General features: G+C 40.3%; 2 protein-coding genes across 2 annotated transcripts in view; both read left to right on the top strand.

Moving 5' to 3' along the window:
• Positions 1-6,225, top strand: part of SLC16A10 (solute carrier family 16 member 10) — a 63,293-nt gene extending 57,068 nt beyond the window's left edge. Inside the window, exons 4-6 of the mRNA XM_027693050.1 lie at positions 1,569-1,712; positions 3,196-3,424; positions 4,550-6,225. Of these exons, the coding sequence (XP_027548851.1) occupies positions 1,569-1,712; positions 3,196-3,424; positions 4,550-4,785 (609 nt within the window). The 3' untranslated portion in view covers positions 4,786-6,225. The remainder of the gene's footprint in view (positions 1-1,568; positions 1,713-3,195; positions 3,425-4,549) is intronic.
• A 5,587-nt stretch (positions 6,226-11,812) lies between these two features.
• On the top strand, positions 11,813-19,778 carry MFSD4B (major facilitator superfamily domain containing 4B). The gene is made up of 4 exons (XM_027693000.1): positions 11,813-12,023; positions 12,131-12,299; positions 15,087-15,203; positions 17,744-19,778. Exons 1-4 carry the CDS (start codon positions 11,853-11,855, stop codon positions 18,994-18,996), a joined length of 1,710 nt encoding a protein of 569 aa, XP_027548801.1. The 5' UTR covers positions 11,813-11,852; the 3' UTR covers positions 18,997-19,778.
• The last annotated feature ends 1,681 nt before the right edge of the window (positions 19,779-21,459 follow it).

Raw genomic sequence — 21,459 nt, 5'->3', positions numbered from 1 at the left:
TATCTTTTATGTTTAAATATCATTCCAGATGAAAAATTTCATCAGATTCTGTTCCCAAGTGTGTCTCAAAAAGCAAAGAGAAAAATAAACTTAAAAAATAGAGAGCGTGCATCTGTCTTCAATTTAAGTTAGAAGGAATTCTTTAAAACCAAACCAAACCCACTAACCCTTATTTTTTTCCCTTTCTTACAAAGTCAGTTATGTGGGACAAATTAATATTGGATTTAATAGGCTTTCTGTGCCCAATAGATTTTATACTTAAGAAAATTACTATCACTAGCAAATCCTGTTTACGTTGGAAAAAAAGGCACTGCTTGTATATTAACATTCTTGCCAGAAAAGAATCTAGACTATTTTGCTTTAGAAGTATTTACTCAAATGGAACTTTTTAATTTTATAGATAGGAAATTAAGAGTTCACTTGTTTGAAGTGATATCACATACTCAGATTTAATAATAAGTTGGTGTGCAGCTTTTACTATCTGGGTTTGTCAGCCTCTGGTTACCTTATCTCTCAAATGTTTTTACTACATCTTTACTTGAAATCAGTTTCTTCTCTTTGCTCTTTCACACATCTGAGTCTTTACTTTCTTGTTCAGAACTACTTATGAGCACAGAGTTTGCAGGGCTGTGCAAATGACTTCTACATCTAATGCCCCCTTCGGCATATTTGGTATTGGCAAATGTGTTTCAAAAGGTAATAGTGCAAAAAAATCTTCCCTGTGGGTAATTTCTGGTCTTTGGGGTTGATTTAAAAACCACAAACACACAAACCAACCTAATCCACTGTGGAACCAGAGAGTCTATAAAAAAATCCATCAAGCCAAGGTAATAATTTTTTTTAACAACTTTAAAGTTGTAATGACTGATATGGGGGTCAGGACCATTGATCAGTTGCCTTAGTTCTTTAGGTTGAAGTGGCTGATAATTCATTCTTCCAGGCTACCTTGTTATCGCTGCTGTAGCTGTACCCTCTCGAGGAAGTGCTTGCTGTTGTATTTGGCATTGCAAGTGGTTCCTGGTCCTCTGCCTCCTTGCCCCTGAACATCATAGTGGTGGTTGTGGATGTCAGGATGAGGCATTCTGGAGGGCCTCTCCTACTTTGTCTGGTTTCTTACTTGTGTTGTCTAGTCTCCAGCTCTCTTCTTCTTGCTCCTGCCCTGAGCTGTGTTGCAAGTGTGGTAGCCTGTGTCTCTGTCTTACTGCATGGAGCAGCATTGCAGTGGTTCCAATTAATCACTCAGTACCTTCACACCTCAGAGTCTACCCTGGCCAGGGGAGCAGCCAGTTTCAGTCAGCCCTTGTGGATTCTGTGTGACATTATAAATATGACTAGTAAATTAAGAGTGGCTGGGGAGAACTGTTCTAAGATCTCTCTCTTTTTTTTTTTTTGTATTAGACAGAGCCTACCTGTTCTAAAATCTGTAAAAGCAGAGTAATGTGATGACCATTTGTAGCTGAATTTGTAAATCTGAGATTCACAGATTAACTTCTATTTAACTCAAGTTTTCCAAGGTCTATCTTTTAATTCTAAAGCAAATTTATTTTCTCAACCATCTTTTTAAACAGATGAATCATGTAAAAGACAGATTTGGTGACAGTGTGCCAGAAGAAGTGCTTCTGCTGTGTCTGGGCATTACTTCAGGAGTTGGCAGGTTGATCTTTGGCAGAGTTGCCGATTATATTCCTGGTGCAAAAAAAATTTATTTACAGGTATGTTTTTATTATTTCTATATTCCTTCAGAACTGTGTATTCTGAAGGCTTTGGTTTCAGGTACTCCTCATAAGCAAGCAGAACTAACTGATTGGAAATTCAAATTTGAAAAGTTTCAAAACTCTGGGAAATTCAATGTATGGTGTTTGATACTAGGAGCCTTTGGTGCAAAGTTTATGAATCTGACTTTTATTTTTAATGCTAAGAAAATGTCGATTTCCTGCTTGCTGTTTTCAGCTGGGAATGGAAGAAATTACTAATCATTAGCATGTGAGTGAGAACCTCTGGGGATTCTCTAGATTCTGCTTTCTGTGTTTTATCCCATGATTTCATAATGGTTGCAGAAAGGTTAATTTTTTTTCCACATGTTCCTCTATTAAGGATTTTGGATCTCTTTTCTTGATCTTTGATAGGTGCTGATTTGGTGTTAAGTATGTTCTGAGTATAGTACGCAGTGGTATGGCCATGGGAACATAAGAGGTGCTTAATTGAGGAGATTTTGCAGAAGGAGTAACAGCTTCCAGAAATGCTGAAGCTTGGGGATGAAGGAGGATATACATTTCTTTCCCTCCACACTTATAAACGATATTTTTTTAAGGCAGAGTGTGGGATTTTGGGAAAGCTTTAGTCCACTTGCCTGTTGGCAACCGCGAGGTGTTCTCCATTTGGTCTTTTAAAATGAATAGCAAGGGAGGCATCTAGTGGATGTTGTCTGCACTGCATTATGGAAAACAAAAATTCTTAGGAAAGAATTACCTTCCTGGAGTATTTGTTGTCATAGAAAAACTTAGATTTCCTGATGTGTTTGGGACATTGATTTCCTATGCTGACATATGGATGGTCCACAGGCAAAACTATTACCTTTTTTTTTTCTGTTTAATTCTGCTTTATTTTGCTGAAAGACAGTTTTATTCCTTTAGTCTAAAACAAATAAATAATCTAAGGTTATATTAGAAAATCTTTGTAAGTATGCATGAGTGCAGCAGTACACTTTTTTTGTGAAAAATTGTAATGGTTTCACTTCTGTTGAAATATAAGCATCCTGAAGTAATCATTCACAATACTGATATTTTTACTTAAATTACAATAGTGAGGAGTCTAATTACAGTATTTCAGCTATATTAAACTTTTGATATTTCTTTGACTTTCATTTGTGGAAAGAGCTGGGAACAACTTCTCAAAAAATTTTGGTGCATGAGAAATGACCTTACAGAGTCACTGCAGGATAGTTGATTACAAATGCATTTTCAAAGTTTGTGAAATGGGTAGTGGAATTTCTTTGCCTGTCATGAGTTATGTTTTTGTTTTATCTTGGTATGTAACCTCTGATGGTGGTAATCCGTGGAGACTGATTATATGTATTTTAAAGCAAATATAGGCGGATAATTTAATTCATTACAAATTCAAGGAAGCTTATCTGTTCCCTAATATTTGTGAATTTGATGCAATGTGTTTTTATATCTTTTCCCTGGTCGTGTTTAGGTGGCCTCATTCTTCTTTATTGGCTTGATGTCTATGATGATTCCACTGTGCCATGTCTTTGGAGCTCTCATAGCTGTGTGTCTCTTCATGGGCCTATTTGATGGGTGCTTCATTTGCATTATGGCTCCTATTGCCTTTGAGCTTGTTGGGGCTCAGGATGTCTCCCAGGCTATAGGATTTCTACTAGGACTCATGTCAGTCCCTATGACAGTTGGACCACCCATTGCAGGTGAGTGTAGACATGCTCTGTAGCTGTAAATATGTTTCTGTGTTTGCTTGACTTTTTGGCCATGTTTTCTAATCCTACATCATATGCAGTGCACTGACACTGTAAGTTTTTTCTTGGTATGTGCTTGAGAAGATGTGGTGAATTTAACTGCTGTGCATTGATTATTAGTTTACTGCACTCTTCAAAGTTTGCTCGATCTTTTTCATTAAGTTATGCAGATGTAAAACCTTTCTCAAAAGAAAGGTAAGTTTCCAGTTGGATTTAGGACCTGGCATTTTCCATGCTATTGAAGTGACAGCCTATAGGTTGCTTGTGTTAGAGTAGGACTCCAAATTAGAATCTGAAAATTAACTGGATTCCAAAATTAGCTTTATCCATTCTTTGATGGGAGACTGTTTGACAAAGTAAAGATTTTGAAGCTGAATACTAGAAGTTCTGTGGGAGGTATAAATAGCTAAAGCTGTGTTTCTTACCACTGATGATTTTCAGTGCTAATTTAATCTGAGATCTGGTGAGTGCTACTGAAAGGTACTTAGTAAGTTGTAACTGAACTATGCAGCCTTATAAAGGACAACATTTTAAAGCTAGAACACCATAGACTAGGTACTTCCTGATCTGGATATACTGTCACAGCTATTAATACTTAAATAGAATTTGACTAATGGGAGGAATTTGGAGAGAGCAATTAGAGTGAATTATTGGCAAACATGCTTTTTAATAAGAGGCTACTAGGAATGCAATATATGCAGTATATTGAGAATAAGAGGAAGAGGCACATTTAATAGAGGCAACTGTAACTAAAAGAGGGAGAATTTCTCCAAGTCATGGCAAGATATAAGTGCTGGAGAAGCTCAAATGAGCAACTTTCAAATAGGAAAAATTGTACATGTTTTTGATGGGTGGTAGTTAAGCTGTCAAGGGGTGATATACTGAGCTCTTCATTACTACTTTCAAATCAACTCTGGAATACCTTTCTACCTATATGTACATGTATATTTGGCCATCAGGTTGTCAGTGGTTATAATCTGTGCCAGCTCTCAGGTTTCTAAATCCAAAACCAAGACCTGTTTTTTGCAGATTCCTGAGGCCCAATTATTTATGAGGGGTTATTTCCTGTCTTTCCAGGCTTGCTGCGTGATAAACTGGGCACCTATGATGTGGCATTTTACCTGGCTGGAGTCCCTCCCCTCATTGGTGGAGCTATTTTATGTTGCATCCCCTGGGTCCATGAACGGCAGAAGCTAAAAGAAAGAGCAAAGCCTGTTGATGGAGAAACTACTGAGAAAATGCTGGAAAATGAAAGCACTTTGGTGTCAAACACAACAGAAAAGCCAGTCAGAGAACTGGAATCTGGCATTTGATGCTTTCTTTTCCCTATACCATCCTGACCTCTACTGAAGTTTGATTTCTACTTTTTGGCTGAAGATATTATACTACACTGAAGAAGTCTTGAACTATTGCTCAAATTGCAAAACTGTTAGAATCTTTTATACCATTGAACTTTTTTGATGAGTTGTTGAATTTGATCTCAAGCCACATTTTCAAGATATTTGAAGTTTTGTAGCTTTAATGTGTATGTGTGTAGTGATTCTGTGTGTGAAGAGAATATTTTTCTAATCCATCAGAACCGATTTCTGGAAATGTGAGAGCTGTTTTTGGTTCACTGACCCAGGATTCTTCAATCACATCTATGGCCCATCCAATGCAGGCACATCCATGGGTGTTTATGCTGGATAATGTAGTAGCTCTTATGACTGATTTGTTTTTTGAAGTTTCTCATGCTGTTTACAGTCTTTTATAATTCTGTATCATGAACACGAATATGCATATTTTTGATTCCCTAAACTCTTGATGAAATGATTTTTCATTAGAAAACTAATTTATTAAACATCTGTTTTATTTTTTCTAAATACCCCAGCCTGTGTAGTTTGCCAAAACACTCGCTTGTGTTTGCATTCACCTTTCACAGTAGCCCAAACAAAGAACGTTCAGGATGAAATTCTTGGGCTCAAGTTTTGAATATGCACAAACTAAGCTCTGAGTGCGAACATGTTCAGAAGTAAAGCTGCCGAATTATAGACTTTTTTTATTTACTGAAGGCAATACTATTAAGATGCATGTGTATAATTTTTTTTTTCAGCCAAACCTCAGAGTAGTTGATAGTTTTGAAACTATAATGACTAATTCTTTGGAGCAGTATTGTGAATTAGACTAAATTTCAAATTATTCTGTTGTACTTGTTAGAGTTTTTTTAATTCTTAGAAACAAGACAGCTTTAAAAGATACATTCTAAGTGCAATACCAAGTTGTTTTTAATGTGGAAATATACCTGAACTATTAAAACGAAGTTCATCAATTAAGGATTTTTGCACTAAGTGAACATGCAGGTTGATTACAGGTCTATATAGTTGTGTTCAATTACCTGTAGGATAGAGCTCCATATCTTATTCAAATATAAAGAAATGTCTTTGCATGTCCTATTTCTTGCTTAACATCCTAAACATATGGCTCCATTGCTTATGTATTCTTAAGTATCATACACTGTTTGTCAAGCAGGTATTTCTGAAAACCTCTTTTTCTGAGAAATATTTAAAAGCATAATACTTTGAGATGAAAACACTGTTTTTCAGTTTATCATAAAACACTTCTATGTGCAGTGCTTATTTGTGGATATGGATCAGCAATCACTGAAATAGTTAATCATTCTTTTTTCCAGGTCCATTCAATACCAATAATTTTTATTTCCTTGTTTAGAACTGTCATAGTGAAGAGTAAACTAAATGTGATCTGGACAAAGTGTATATTTAAGTGCATTTTCTTAATTAGTAACAGTACTTGTTCTTTACACAAACCATGGAGGCATACTGGTTTTTTGAATTATAGCCTTTATTGTCTTTTCTATTTTCATTATTTTTCCTTCTCCAGTGTTGTTGTAGTAAATCGCTCAGAAAACCCACATACATATTTTTTGATACAAACAGCAATACTATTGCATTGCATGTTTACATCTAGCAACTGATGGAAGTTCTTTAAATGTAATATACAGAGCATCCTAATTATTGTAGACAAAACTTCAGACCCTTTTTCTATTGCAGACTTTCAATCCCTACTTTACATGAGTGAGCTCTGAATAATTGAATCTTAAAATATTAGAGGTGTATAGGGAAGGACTTGGAGGTGAGGAAAAAAAACCCCAAAACCAATCTGGAAAACAGAGGTCCCTTCATGTTCACTTGGCACATCATAAGTACTTCTAAAATTTTCATTAAAAGATGCATAGTATTGTTAATTAAAATTACTATGAAATGCTGCCTTCATTAAAAAAGTGATGTTAACAGTTGATGTTGCTCTTGTCTGGAGTGTTTCTGTAGAACATGTTATTCAGTATTATTTTCCAGTTGGGCAACGCAAAAGGTGTTGTTGAGTAAGTGTGGTAAAAGCCTCTTGTTTCCTAATGCTTTGTTATGAAAAATTAATGTTCATCACAGATCTTGCATTTCATGTGTTTTAGTGTTGAGTTTTAAACTGAAAACAAGGCTGCTCTTTATCACTGGTGCAATTTCCAATGATTGTGACCAGATATCTTGATGTAATTGTGATATGGTCCCGACTTGCTGCTCTGTATCTCTATAAATTATCTAGGAGAGTATGTAAAGTAATTGTTGTTAGGTTTTAGAAATGACACAGAAATGGTATAACAATAATATGGATTAATTATTGGCATGCTCTTTAAAAATAAAAATCCAAACTCTCATATTTGAGTAACGAAAAACATTATATTGCTCACAAATATGAAGGACAGCATTTATTAAAAAAACCCCAAAACCAAAAAACCCCAACAAACAAATGACTCCAGGAGGAGGTACAATGAGTTAATAACTGTTTAGGAGTGATTACTATGTAAAAACCAACTAGTGAGTGGCGTATCAGGTGAGAGGGAAGCAGAGTTAAGGAAGCTATGCTGGTGTGGTGAGGTGATGTTGGAATAATGAACCTATTTCTGATGCCAGTGCTTGTTTTGCAAAAACGCTAAAATTGGAAAGGCTTCTCAGAGAAGATAAAGTAAATTAATGCAGAAGAATTCTGTTAGCATCTTTTCTGTTAGCTTGTGTCTATGGGGGAAATGTCCAATAGAAAATACTCTTTTTTTGGACAAAAGCATGAGGAGTTTGTGTCCTAAAGCTAGATAAGACACAGTTAAAAATGAAAAAAAAACTCAGATTTTTAGTGGTGAGGCCAACCAATCACTGAGAAACTTACTGAGAAATATACTGAATTCTGTGTGCCCTGAGGTTTTAAAAATGAGGTTAGCTGTCTCCCTTTAAAAAACCCAAACAAATCCAAACCCAAACAAATCCCAACCCAAACCAAAACACAAAACCCCAAAACAAATAGCTATTTATTACTTCAATGAAAATGATTAAATATTGTTGAAATGGTTGCACTTCTGAAAACTAGGAGAGAAAAGGACTGAAGACTCAATTTTATTCTAACTGAATAAATGTAAATAAATTTTTGTAGCTATTTATTTTCAGGTGTGAAAACCTGTTCATGGGAAGCCTGCTGAACTTACATTTGGATGACTCAGTTCATTCCAGACTTAGTCTTGTTGGCTAGTAGATTCTAAAATTAAAACAGTAGCTTAATTCAAGAAGACTCTTAAATTATTCTGGTGTATCCCTCTCTTGAGAACAGTTTGTAAGAGTACTTTCCATAGACATGGCTCTCTCATCCTATAAACAGAGTAATCATTTTTTTCCATTGAATGTTCTCAGGGTAAGCTTCAGAAGAAATTGGGTCAAGAGAGGTTCACTTAAAATGGTGATGTGAAATTTCCAGTCCTACTTAATGCTATAAATAACACACCAGACCTTGAAATGAAGACTAATTTTGAGCAAGGTTTGATTGTCTTCATGTCTGGCTGACACATCTTTTCAGTGCGTATGAGATCCTTGTAAATCTTAATATAGCTGTTCAGCAAAGAGTCAAATAATGAAAACTCTTCAGGTTATTATTACATCTATGCTATATAACAATATTCAGTGATTAATTTATAAAGAAAGTATTGTTGGATTTGCTTTGGCTACAGTAGAAGACCCATACAAGTCTCAAACCAAGACTTCAAATTATAACGTAATTAGAATTTCTTTCATCCAGATCTTCTTCTGTTCAGCATTAACATTTTAATTATTTTTCTACATTTATTTTCAGTGACCATTTATTGCCCCTGAAAATTGCTCCCTCACCTCAAAGGTGCTATAGGCGTTCTGTGGCCATTCCTCAGGGTCTATTTGGTATCAGAGGTAGACAACTGACATTTTTCTCCTTTGGTCCTTCATGTCTAATGTCTGGGCATATACATTCCCCCTTTCCCTTCAGAGACACTGGATTGTCAAACTGATGCACACCATATTGAATATGGATAGTACTTTTCAGCCTTCCCTGCATTAAATCTTTGAGTAGCCATAGCCTGGCAGACCAGCCAAGTTTTGATGAAGTGAGAGGGGTGAGATTGGATCACCTCCCAGGAGCACTGAATGCAGCTCTTACATATCCCAGGTGAATGCTTTGATCACAGGCTTGTGATGTAAAAAAAATGGACACTGCCATTGTAAAAAAAAAAAAATGCTCTGCTCAATTCTTTGCATCAGGTAGTACATGCCAAAGGGACAGGAGATGCTTCCTTGCAGCCCCAAAGGAAGTATGTCAGGATGGGAATCAGTGCTACTATCCTTACTATCATTTGTGTAATTTAGCTTAAGCAGCTGGGCTCTCTCTGTGCTGGCATGGAGCAGCTCCCTGCCTCGAGAGCTCAGAGAGTGGCTCAGCTGTGCCCTCTGAGCAGGGAGCAGAAGTGGTGCCTTGTCTGAGGCCTGGATTGCCCTTCGGAGAGCTGGAAGTGTTACAGAAGCTGGCATCTGAAAGCTTTTGTCAGAAATGACCCTCTGCTATTAAGAGTGTCTGTGTATGTGTATATAAATACAATGTATTTTGACCAGGGCATACACAAACTTTCTGCATTTATCTAGAGGAGGTGTAGCACTGGAATGTGAGAGATGGCTGAGGAAAAAGTAATTATTTTCATTGTGTGTCTCACTGTTGGCAAGCACAGCACCATTACAGTTCCAGCCAGCCAGTGAGTTTCCAGCCATGTAAACTTTGGCATATGTTCGGTATACCCTTTAGAATATATATATATATTTTGTCAACAGTTGTAATGTTTTGGAACTGCATATGCTAAGATTAGAGTGATTTTATACCAAAATGTTTGCTAATATTGATAACACTGACATGTTTAAGTATCTTTATAGACATCTTATTTTGTATGTTGTTTTTGATATTAAAGGATATATGTTTTGCTAGCCTTAACTACATTCTTTCAAGTTCTGCTTTGTTAAGAGGGTAAGAAATGAATGTCTAATGTTTTTCATGGTGCTAAAATAACTGTGATCAGCCTCAAATTATTCAGAATAAAGATGGTAGTTCTTAAGTGCCCCATTTGTTACTGCATGCATAATTTCTAGTCTTATTCTCCTGTAAAACTTCTAATTTTTAAAAGTAATTTTATGTTATATTATGATAATTATTGAATCTAGTGTGCAGACTTCTATCTAAAAGACTTTACATCTTTTATTACCACTGTGGTCTGAGTGAAATGTCCCCATTTGATCCTAAATTAATATATGGTACTACCCATATAATTCTAATTGTACTGACAATCCATTTTAAGATTAATTATTTATAAGCCTTTACTTCTTTCTGAAAAAATTATCTTCTCTTTCCATTCTGGGGTTTAATATCAAACTTACAGGAAGAGATACATTCACAAAAGGCAAAAGTAAAATTGAGGGGGGGAGAGAAATGAGTAGAATAAGCTTGAATGGTGTTTTAAAAGAATTCTAATTTTTAATTTTTTTTCTCATTTTTGCTTCATGAACTGCCAGTGTAATTCAGTAGGACCTTTGATCATTTACTGGCCTGCTACCAATTTCATTTTGATTTACCTTGGCGGCATGAAGCATGGAGTGTTTCCTCATTGACAACTTAGTTTTATTAAAGAAAAATAAATATTTGGCCCTACTACAAAGAAAAGGTGAATGAACTCCTGAGATTTACCTATCTGATGATATGAGGGAAATATCCCCTTTTCACCTGGGGTTATTCTCTAAGCTGCTTATAGTTCAAATTTAAATTTGAAAAAGGTGCCGAAAACCTTTATAAAAGCCTGGGTGCTGTTTCCATTTGTACACTCTTGAGGTACAAAGCTTCTTTGTAAGTGTTTAAAACAATAATGAGGACAATCCTAGGAAGTACATTTCAAATACTGCTGTATCTTTTCTGGGAAGCTGTTTTTATAAAAGGCGAAATACTAAAACTTAAAAATGCAGTTTGACTGGTATATGACTTTCAGAAAATAAATGCTGATGTTTTATACTTGAAATTGTTTTATCTGGAATTGTCTCTGCTGCTGGACCTATGAACAGAAGCTCAGCAGTGTTTTGCAGATAGCTCGAAGTTCAGACTGCTCTCTTGCAAAACTATTGACCCGGCTGTGAACCATCCAGGTTTAAATGTTGTCTCTTGTTGTTACTTGTAGCAGCTAAATTTTTTTAATGCATGAGTTCCCCCAGGCTACCCAGAACAGGAGTGTGCTTGCGACACGCTTGCCAGTGCCAGGAGAAACAGGAATTGGTTGCTACATTCTCCATGCGCTGTTATATTCCAGTATATATTTGTTATGAACAACTTGCAAAACGAAGCAAGCCAATTTGGAATTATCTTTGAGTTGTTTGGGAGGCTTAAATATACCAAGTATGCTGAAGATTAGAGCCTTTCTTACAAAGAATAGCATCTCTGTTCCAAATAATGAGAATGAAACAAAACATGTTGCACAGCCTGTGAGCTGCTCCAGGTGAGTGGTAGGAATTTATAGAGTTTTATAATACTTTTATGATACTTTTACCACTAGGAATGTTTTCATACTTGTTCTGAGGAGACCCAGCAGCTCTTTGCGTCTTGAGAAGGTTTATCAACCTAACATGACAGTCACTGTAGGAGATAAAGACCTTTTATGCTCGGTTGTCTAAAAGGTCGAGTTCTGTGATAACACAGATTAAATAAATAAGTGCTGGTTTATAGGGGCCAATTTAACTAATCAGCTCCTCCCTAGCGTGACAGCGGTGTGGTATAAGATTGCATCTGAGTTGAGTGCAGGGTGTAAAGTGGAGTGTCAACTGTCCTGGGAATGCCTGTCCTGGAGGCAGAGCAGTGTTCCGAGGAGGAGGCAGCGGCGATGGCAGAGGCACCTCCATCCCCATCCCCTGCCGAGTCCGGCGCTCCGGCAGCTCCTCCCGCCGCCGTGCGCGGGGCGGGGCCGCGGCCGCGCTCCCCGGGCCCGGAGCGGCCCTCGGAGCCGGCGCAGGGAGCCATGGCCGGTGCGGAGCGGGAGAGGTACGTCCGGTTCGCGGGCCCGGGGGAGCCGGCGGAGGAAGAGGAGGCGGCAGGGCCGGCGGGCGGCGGGCGCTGCGGCTGCGGCGGGGACGGAGCCGCCCTGCGCTGGTGCATCACCGGGGCGCTGTGCGCGGCGTTCCTGGGGTTGGTGAGTGAGTCCGTCCCCGGGAATGGGGAGAGCGGGGGGCAGTGCGGACCCTTCCCGGCCCGGCCGGGGGAAGGGTCGGGCGAGGTGACCCCGCATCTGCCCTGCAGGGGATGAGCATCGCGGTGCTGGGTCCCACCTTCCCCAACCTGGCCGCCAACGTCGGCAAGAACGTCAGCGACATCTACTACATCTTCGTGGGCCGGTCCCTAGGATACCTGGGCGGGTCGGTGATCGGCGGGGTGCTCTTCGACTGCATGAACGCCAGTCTCCTGCTTGGTGAGTGCTGCCCCGTCGGCCCCAAGGCCACCGGGAAAATCGGCCCGTCCGAAACTGTTCAGGGCAACTTGGCCTTCTCCTCAGCGTGCGCAGCCCGAGGGGAAGAGGTGTCGCCTTTACTTAGCGGTGCCGAGTCGTGCGAAGGGGCGCCCGTGGCACATGGTGCTGCCCCCGTAAATCCCGGCAGTTACGCTGCTGCTCGCTGTCGCCATATTCCGCCCTGTTGGATTCCTGACGCTACGTGTGCTCGGGCATTACAGCGTCACTGCCAACAGGCTGGGCTCGCTGGGCACATCAGCAGTGGTAGCTGGAATTTATCTGCTTGGACTGAAAAAGTATGGTTGGGCTTTTCTTAGTTTGTATTAAGTAATGTGCCTAGCGTAGATCCTGTTGGAACATGCAGTGCCACTCCACGAAACACACAAGCAAAACGGGAAGCTGTGTTTTGGCTGTCATGCACACAGCAGAAACCCCCAGCAATCATGCTGAGGCACGTTTCTGTGGGGAGAGTTTTCTAAAACCCTTCCCTTACTTAACACTCATCAGACGTGATCATCTTCGTGTGGACAGAAGTCTGGAGATTTTGACTGGAGTGCCTTAGCCAAATTAGAACTCATTTAAAATGGAAAACATTAAATGTTTCCACCATCACAGACAGTATTTAAACTGTAGGAACCACAGCTGATGATCTTAACAGTTTTCTGGACATGTGGAAACTTGCTTCTATAGGAGCACAGGACTAGCCTTGTCCTGGCAGAGCAGGGCTGCTCAGCTGTCAGGGTGCCAAGAGCCACACTCAGCACCCAGAAATGAGGGGCTCCTTTTAAAGTTGTGTTAGTGTCACATTCTAGTAGAGATTCTCAGAGCACACCTAAAACAGTGGAAGCTCTGCCATTTTTTCTTTCGAGTCCAGTAGTGTCAGTGTGTGCCTTGATGCTGTAAGTTAGGGATTAAATCATATACCAGGGCTCGCTCTTTTCTTCTTTATTCAGGGAAATTCAAATAGAGTTGTGCTTTTCTCGAGGGCCATGTTGTAATCACAGGGTCAGTTCAGAGAATATGAGAAGATCCCTTTTTCCATTGCTAAATGTTTGAACAAAGTCTCTTCGTATCCCTGCGTGCCTGTCTCCTATAAGGAACAGTCATATCGTATAATGTCATTCTCCCCTCTCGTCTTCATTTTCATGGATCAGTTCTTATTTGCTCTTGTTCTAAGATGCCTATATTCAGTCTTCTCCCTGTCCTTTATCTGTCTTCTCCAGAACACCTGCAAAGTGGGTTTCCTTTAGCCTCCTCCTTGTGCATCTGACAAGGTCAAAGTTGTCTGTGTCTCACATTTAAGACTTTATCTTCCATAATGGATTCAATACACCTGTGGAAGTGCATGTTAACTTGAAATAGTTTAGTATTTACTTCTTTTTCTGAGGTATCATGCAGGATAGCTTTCTGTCAACAATGCTTGGAAAATGATTGATCTAGTCCTTTTCAATTTGGTAGTGCTATGGCAAGACCACAATTTGAACTACTGAACCTCCTTTAATTTTTGTCATCTGAGGGCTGCCTGTAAGAGATTTTGGCTTGTGTAGTTTTACCTCCTACCTTTCAACTGCTGGAACCCCGCTACTCTACCGAGAAAAAATTGAAGACATAATCTATCTTTGTCAGGGATGCTTTTAAGTGCCAATCTTCAGGTGTGAAATGGGCAACTGACCACCTGCTGAGAAGTTAGTTTTCAGCTCTGAGTGGGGCACCTGAGAAGCTGTACTTGATACACCCCATCTCTAGCATTTTCTTCGTGCAGCTCAGCATGCATGCCTTCAAAAATGTTTGGAGGCATGTATTCCAAGTATCTTGATAGGACTTTACGGTTCTGGGTATTTATTTTTTCCACTGTTGTTGTTTTTGTTTGGAATTAACCTAAGTTCTTAATTATATCAGTCCCTATCAATCTTTTTAATATCTGCCGCATCTATGATCAGACATTGATTTGAAAAATAAGAGAGACATCTGAACTGGTACAAGCTTTCTAAAAACATAATACTGTATATTCAAGATATTAATTGCAGATTATTTTATTATGAAGGTAATTATAAGCATAGAATTTAACTGCTGAATTTCCTCCCAAATGGTAATAAAAATAATTTTCATCTGCTAAAAAATATTTTTTTGGAAAGGCATGTTCTAAGTGTAGTCAGTAATGGCAAAACTAACACAGTTAGTGAATTGCTGCTAAATTTATGAGAAATTTTGTAGCTCTGTCTCTTAAAACTCCAGAAATCCCTTGGAATATATTCCTCATGTGGGAACAGAATATAAATGAAAGTCAGCATATACAGAGGTCTCTTGGTGGCCAAGGTGCAATTACTTTAAAGGATTTTAAGAGTTTAGTGATTTGTGTTCTTTTAAAATGGAGCCAAATAAAATGCTGTGCAGTTCTCAGAGGGCAAACTTGATACTGGTTTCGTGGTGAAGTAACATTTCTAGATCAGAAGTTTGCAGAAGACTTCTTAGTGTCCTAGCAGCAGCTGCTACTCCCTTAGCTTTAGCAGGTTTGTCACACAGTGTTTATATCCTAATAAAATTCTTTTTTTTCCAAACGAAAAATGATCTGTTGAACCTTCTATCTGTTACTGCTAACCATGGATTGAGGTATTTAGGTTGCATCACTTATTAGGATTATCTGTAACTTTGATAACTATGAATGTATTTGTTTTTCTTGGTCTTCTGTGTAGTTTAAATGGAAACTGCAGTATGTGAAGGTTTTGTTTTGTTTTTTAACCTTTCCAGCATTATCCATGGTTGCAACAACGGTTGGTCTTTATGGGATACCCTGGTGTAAGGACTCCCTGCTGTTAACTGTCTTGATGTCAGTTATTGGAGGCTCCATGGGAATTCTGGACACAGGTAAGATTCCTTCAACAAAATAATTGGAAACTTCAGGCATACCAAAATGGTTGCTGTTTTTTCTTGTGACACATCTTGAATTAAAAGAGGGGAGCTGTTTTAACTGGCTGGGATTCTTGGATTAATCTGGTCCTGAGGCTTCCAGTGTTTGTGTGTCTGTGACAGGCCTTCCTTTAAGGGGCTTGGGGTGTGGGTGACCAGTGTGCATTTCAGTGGAACATTACAGGTGTAAAGGAAGTGTCCTGTGCCCTTTAAGCAGTGTTTTCTTTAAATTACAGGAGCTGGTCAGGATACGGTTCATTAACATTAGCTGGAGCTGAGTTAATCCTGAGCAAGCTCTCGTGTTTGAGAGATTCTCACAGTTATTGTGTTGGAATGTTTCCCACCTAAAGCTGGCTAGGCAGAAGTTGGGAATTCACAGCAGGCATTTACTGCCATAGCTCACAGCACCATGGCACCTGTCTCCCTGAATAAAGGAATATTTTCCACCCTTGGCTGGCCTAGCTTAGGTGGCTGGGAATACAAATTTGCTCTGTCTCCCAAATTGTAAGTCTGTGACATGTGCAATACTGCAAATGGCCTGGAAAGAAACCCAAAAAACAACTACACTTTTGCTGGAAAACTGTTCAAAATCAGTTTTTTAATGGGCTCCTTATTGGAGGGAGATGATCTCAGAGATCTTTTCCAGCCTAAATGATTCTACGATTCTAAGATGTACCAGTGAAGTTGCAGAGCAAATGTCTACAGGTGTGGTTAGAAAGGTCAGTCATACTGAAGGTACAAAAAATAAACTCCCACAGAAATAAGTTCATAAGTTCATTGGGCACAGCTTAGAAAGGATGAGTTAGGGATGGCTGACTTTAACAGGCAGTTTTCATCAGGAGGCAAGGACATGGCAAGAGACCTGAGCACACTTAGAGATGTCTGGGAAATGCTGTCATGCTTGCATGTGGAGATTAGGGAGTGACTACAAATACATCAGCAGTGGAGTGTTCTGGTATTGCTGTAGAACGTGGTGGTGCAGCTGCAACAGGTGGCCGCTCACCCGGGACCTCTCCAGTGATGTCCCAGCAGCGTGCTGACTGAGGGAGCCTGGGGATGCTTACTAGCCAGCAAGGTACTTTGGGATCCAGTTGACCAGCTTCAGGGAAGGCTTTATTTCTGAGAAAGAAAGAACTGGCTCATGTATTAACCAAGCTGTCCAAACAGCTCTGGAAGCATCCCAGCCTGGTTGTAGTGGCTCACCTTGTTGGCCACACAGAGGAATGATGGCTGCATATGTGAACCATCTGCCATAATTCTGTGGGGTTTGAGGGAGCTCTGGTAAGATTTAAAGAGCACGATACAGGGATCCAGTAGTGAAAAGATGGTTTTGTGTGGCACAGGCCATGGTAAATAACCCAAGTGCCAAGGTGCGTTTGCTGTCTCTGGTAGGATCATTATACACAGCACTTGGTTTAAAAATTCTTCAGATGGGAAAATCTTATTGGATAATGGTAAGAATACCTTCAGTGGGTGGATGTACTGCTTGGAAGTCAGATCTGAGAGGCAGGGAGACCTCCCAGCCTGATCAGGAATAGCAGAAGGAAGTAAGAGCAAGGCAGTAAAGCGTAACTGAATTAATTTGGAAGAGTGTTCGTGCTGAGTGATAAGGGCTGCTGTACTGCAGCACAGGAATGTGATTACTGTTCTTGTTTTCCTGCATTTGTCTAGGGGACTACTTTAAAACATCTCTCTGGGATCTTGTTTTCTAGCATTATTGTTGATCTGAAGGTATTTTAGTTTGATCTTTGCAGCGGTATTGATGTAAACCTTTCTGCTTCTGGAAAGTCCTTTTAATGCAGTTGAGGTAGTTCCAGCCCATCAGAAGCAAGTGATTGATGTTGTTTCCTGGAATGTTGTTTAATGGGACATCTGATTTTTAGTGTTGTGCATTGTTGCTTTTAATACTTAAAGAAATGAGCAGCAGTTAAATTTGTTCTTTTAAAAAAGGCTGAAAAATGCTGCATATTGTCAAGTAGGGTAATTAGATCCATAGAATCAGTCGTTTAGATTGAAAAAGACCTTTAAGGTCATCAAGTCCAACTGTTAAGCCAGCACTGCTGAGTCTACCACTAAACCATGTCCCTAATGCCACATCTACCTGTCTTTTCAATACCTCCAGGGATGGTGACTCAACCACTTCCCTGGGCAGCTTGTTCCAATGCTTGACAACCCTTTCTGTGAAGAAATTTTTCCTAATATCCAATCTAAACCTCCCCTGGCACAATTGTGGCTGTCCACTGTTGCTGGATTAAGCCACTGTGTGGCTCTTAGTTTTGACTACTGTGAATACCCTCCTAAAGCTCAATTAATCACATGGATTTAAGGCAGAATTTCAGTTAACTACTGTTTTGCACATTGTATTTGCTACATCTGGCATTGTTGCACATTGAATTAGTAATATAGGTTATGGTTTGTTTTGTCTTTTTTTTTTTGTCTTTAAAACAGTATCTGGTCTCAGACTAAAACGACTGAATCCTCCTCTCTCCAATCTGCAGGTGGCAATGTACTGGCACTGAATACCTGGGGAGCAGAGGCTGGGCCACACATGCAGGCCTTACACTTCAGTTTCGCTGTCGGTGCATTTGTGGCTCCAATCCTGGCTAAAATGGCCTTGGGAGGTTCCGAATCTAAAGAACTTCCAGTGGTTGAAAAGACAAACCAATCTGTCCTTAGGTCTGTGCCGACAGCATCAGCTGCATCAGCTACACCAGCACTGCAAGACCATCTTGAGGAAGACTTTTTGTGGTCCTATGTTGTCATAGGAACCTATCTTCTCTTAGTTTCCCTCTTCCTTTTTGTTTTGTATTCAAAGGGCAGCTCAGCTCGAGACAAATCAAAGACTTCTCTGCAGAAGGGCAAGCATGCCAAATATCACTGTGCTCTAATTGGTCTCCTGTTCATATTCTTTCTTTTCTATGTGGGAGCAGAGGTCACTTATGGCTCTTATGTATTTACTTATGCAGTAGTCTTTGCTGAGATGAAAGAAAGTGAAGCAGCTGCTTTGAATTCTGTCTTCTGGGGTACGTTTGCTGCTTGCAGAGGAGCAGCAATATTTGGTGCTGCTTTCTTGTACCCTGGCACCATGATCACACTGAGTCTTGTAGCCTCTGCTGTCTCCTCTTCAGCCTTGGCCTTCTTTGCACATTACCGAGCCTCCCTGTGGGTGGGAACTGCTGTGTATGGAGCATCAATGGCTTCTGTCTTCCCCAGTGGCATTTCTTGGATAGAACAGTACACGGTCGTGGAAGGAAAATCAGCTTCTCTGTTTGTGATCGGTGCTGCGCTGGGCGAGATGTGCATTCCTGGCGTGGTGGGGTATCTCCAAGGCAGGTTTCACCACGTTCCTGTGGTTATGTACACTGCCTTCGTGTCTTCTGTAATGACAGTTGTACTCTTCCCAGTGATGTACAAATTGGCTACCTCTCCCCGTGAGAATGACTTGAAAGAAGTGAGTGACAGAGAGACCCAGAAAGCTTTGTTGTCAAACTCAAGGCTTACTGAGGATGAAGAAGATGAGGATGATGATGAGGATGTGAGAGAGTGGAACGAAGCAGACTTTGAGGTAATAGAAATGAACGACAAGCTCAAAAACTCTCTGATAGACACCTCCCATAAGACACCAGGGGACTCTCCAGCCCAAGTCGCTCTCCAACCCCATCTGGACAACGTATCAGGTGATTCTCCAGTGGTTGCTGGTGGCTACCCTGGGAGCCAAAATGGGAATGTTGACTGGGAGAAGAGTGATTAAAGTCAAAGCTGACTTTCTTTTTTTAAAATGGAAATTCAGCCTGCAGCGATGTGTCTCAAGAGTGGGCAGGTCCTCAATGATGTGAATGGGGTAGCATGATAAATGTGTAGGCTATGCCACAACTGTTAAAATGTTAAGAGATGTTTTCTAAGTGGGAGGCATGCATCCAAGTATGATATGCTGTGATGACTGGGAAAGAAGGGGACTGCTCAGACTACTCAGTTTTTTGGGATTGGTGAAAGGTGCAGGTCCAAGGTGCTTTGTCACAAAATGTTTTCATGAGAGAGAAGAGAGAACTGTTATCTGTGATGCTGAACTCTCTTACCTTGTGAAAGAGGAATATTTTTATTGCATTTGAAAGTTGTGTGTGATCAGGAAATCAGTTAAAATTTCAGGTGATGGCCAGTAGCTGTATATTGAATAACCTTTTGGCAAAATATATAAATTCCTGGTTCTATCACTAAGATGAGAAAAAACTGGAAATTGTTTCTTGGGAGTGGAACCATGCCTCTGGGTCACTTCAAAGCAGTTTATGGGAAGAGGCACATGGGTCATTGTTAATCTGCTCTAATGCACAACTCTGACTTATGGTCAGTGGTGACAAATCTAAATAGTCTAAAATATTTTGATTTTAATTATGGCACTACCACTGAAATCAACAAATATATGTAGAAGATGATAAAATTATCATAGAATCATAGAATGGTTTGTGTTGGAAGGGACCTTAAAGATCACTTAGATCCAACCTTCCACTAGATCAGCTTGCTCAGAGCTCTGTCTAGCCTGGCCTTGAACACTTCTCTGGGCAACCTGCTCCAGTGCCTCACCACCCTCACAACAAAGAATTTTTTTCCTAAAATCTAATCTAAACCTACTTTCTTTTAGTTTGAATCCATTCCCCCTTGTTCTGTCACTACATGCCCTTGTAAAAAGTCCCTCTCTGTCTTTCTTGTTGGCTCCCTTCAGCTAAAAGAGATTACTTAATATGTGGTATTGGCATAGGGATGTGTTATTTTTAAGCCAGTTGTTTAAATTAAAGTTACAACTTCTCTGGTTTCCTGTGCCAAGACTTTCACAAAGTAATGTGTTAAAATGAAAATTTTAGAAGGAGAGGGAATTATCAATGAGACAAACCCTTCTGGTTGTACTGTATGACTACTTGCCCCTGGCCAGTTGGATTGGTGCCATTTGGGTTTCTTTGGGGGATGATATTAGCAGAGAAGCTGTGGCTTATATGTGTAGGTTCATTGCTGCTAAGCAGGAAGCCCTGGGCAGGAGCAGTCAGTCACACCAGTGAGCCCTTGTAAGAGGGGAAAAAAAAGGAATAGTAGCCAATGGCAAAATCAGCCTCTCAGCAAATTGGAGTTTCAAGTTGACAGATGTCAAGATTACTGCTAAGTGTTGTATTTTTTAAGACTGTGTGATTGGAATGTGCTCACGTTTGGTTTTTTTAAACTATGCACTTTTACTAGTATTTTTCTTGCTAAGGGGTTTCATTTACTAACAAAAGAGCTCTAGGTGTAACATAGGTGCCCAGGTGGCCAAGAAGGCCAATGGCATCCTGGCCTGGATCAGGAACAGTGTGGCCAGCAGGACCAGGGAAGTGATTCTTCTCCTGTACTCAGTGCTGGAGAGGCCACACCTGGAGTGCTGTGTCCAGCTCTGGGCCCCTCAGTTCAGGAAGGATATTGAGGTGCTGGAGCAGGTCCAGAGAAGAGCAGTGAGGCTGGGGAAGGGACTCGAGCACAAGTCCTATGAGGAGAGGCTGAGGGAGCTGGGGTTGTTCAGCCTGGAGAAGAGGTGGCTCAGGGGAGACCTCATCACTCTCTACAACTCCCTGAAAGGAGGTTGTAGCCAGGTGGGGGTTGGTCTCTTCTCCCAGGCAACCAGCTGTAGGACAAGAGGGTACGATCTTAAGCTGTGCCAGGAGAGGTTTACATTGGATATTAGGAAGAAATTCTTTACAGAGAGAGTAATCAGATATTGGAATAGGCTGCCCAGGGAGGTGGTGGATTCATCGTCCTTGGAGGTTTTTAAGATGAGACTGGATGTGGCACTTAGTGCCATGGTCTAGTAACCGCAGCGGTAGTGGATCAAGGGTTGGACTGGATGATCTCGCAGGTCTTTTCCAACTTGGCTGATTCTATGATTCCGTGATAGCACAGAACCTTAGATGTTCCCCGTATTTCAGGTCTGGTTTTGGTCCCTCTCTCGTCCTCCAAATGTGCAACCTAGAATTGCATGGCTTTTTCCTTTCTTCCGAGAAGTTAGTGAGCAGCTGGAATCAATGTGCAGTGAAAATGCCTATTTTTTTTTTTGTTTGCATCTTGCCATGTTGCAGGGTGTCTCCCTCCCTCAACCATTGGTACTTAAATGCCATTGTGGTTTTGCCAGATTCCTTTTGTGGCAATTTTTCCAGTGCAATGCATAAACCTGCACTTAAAAATGAGGCCTTGTTTCACT

Source organism: Neopelma chrysocephalum, unplaced genomic scaffold (genome assembly GCF_003984885.1).
Source record: "Neopelma chrysocephalum unplaced genomic scaffold, ASM398488v2 Primary Assembly neopelma1_23, whole genome shotgun sequence".
In the NCBI taxonomy this organism is placed as follows: Eukaryota; Metazoa; Chordata; class Aves; order Passeriformes; family Pipridae; genus Neopelma; species Neopelma chrysocephalum.
This window is presented reverse-complemented; position numbering and strand designations above follow the sequence as displayed.

What these genes read in the sequence shown, in the direction of transcription:
- MFSD4B (XM_027693000.1), top strand. Translation starts at nt 11,853, where the DNA reads ATGGCCGGTGCGGAGCGGGAGAGGTACGTCCGGTTCGCGGGCCCGGGG. An exon ending in GAACGCCAGTCTCCTGCTTG is followed by an intron (nt 12,300 to 15,086) that starts GTGAGTGCTGCC and finishes TAACCTTTCCAG; the next exon opens with CATTATCCATGGTTGCAACA. An exon ending in CATGGGAATTCTGGACACAG is followed by an intron (nt 15,204 to 17,743) that starts GTAAGATTCCTT and finishes TCCAATCTGCAG; the next exon opens with GTGGCAATGTACTGGCACTG.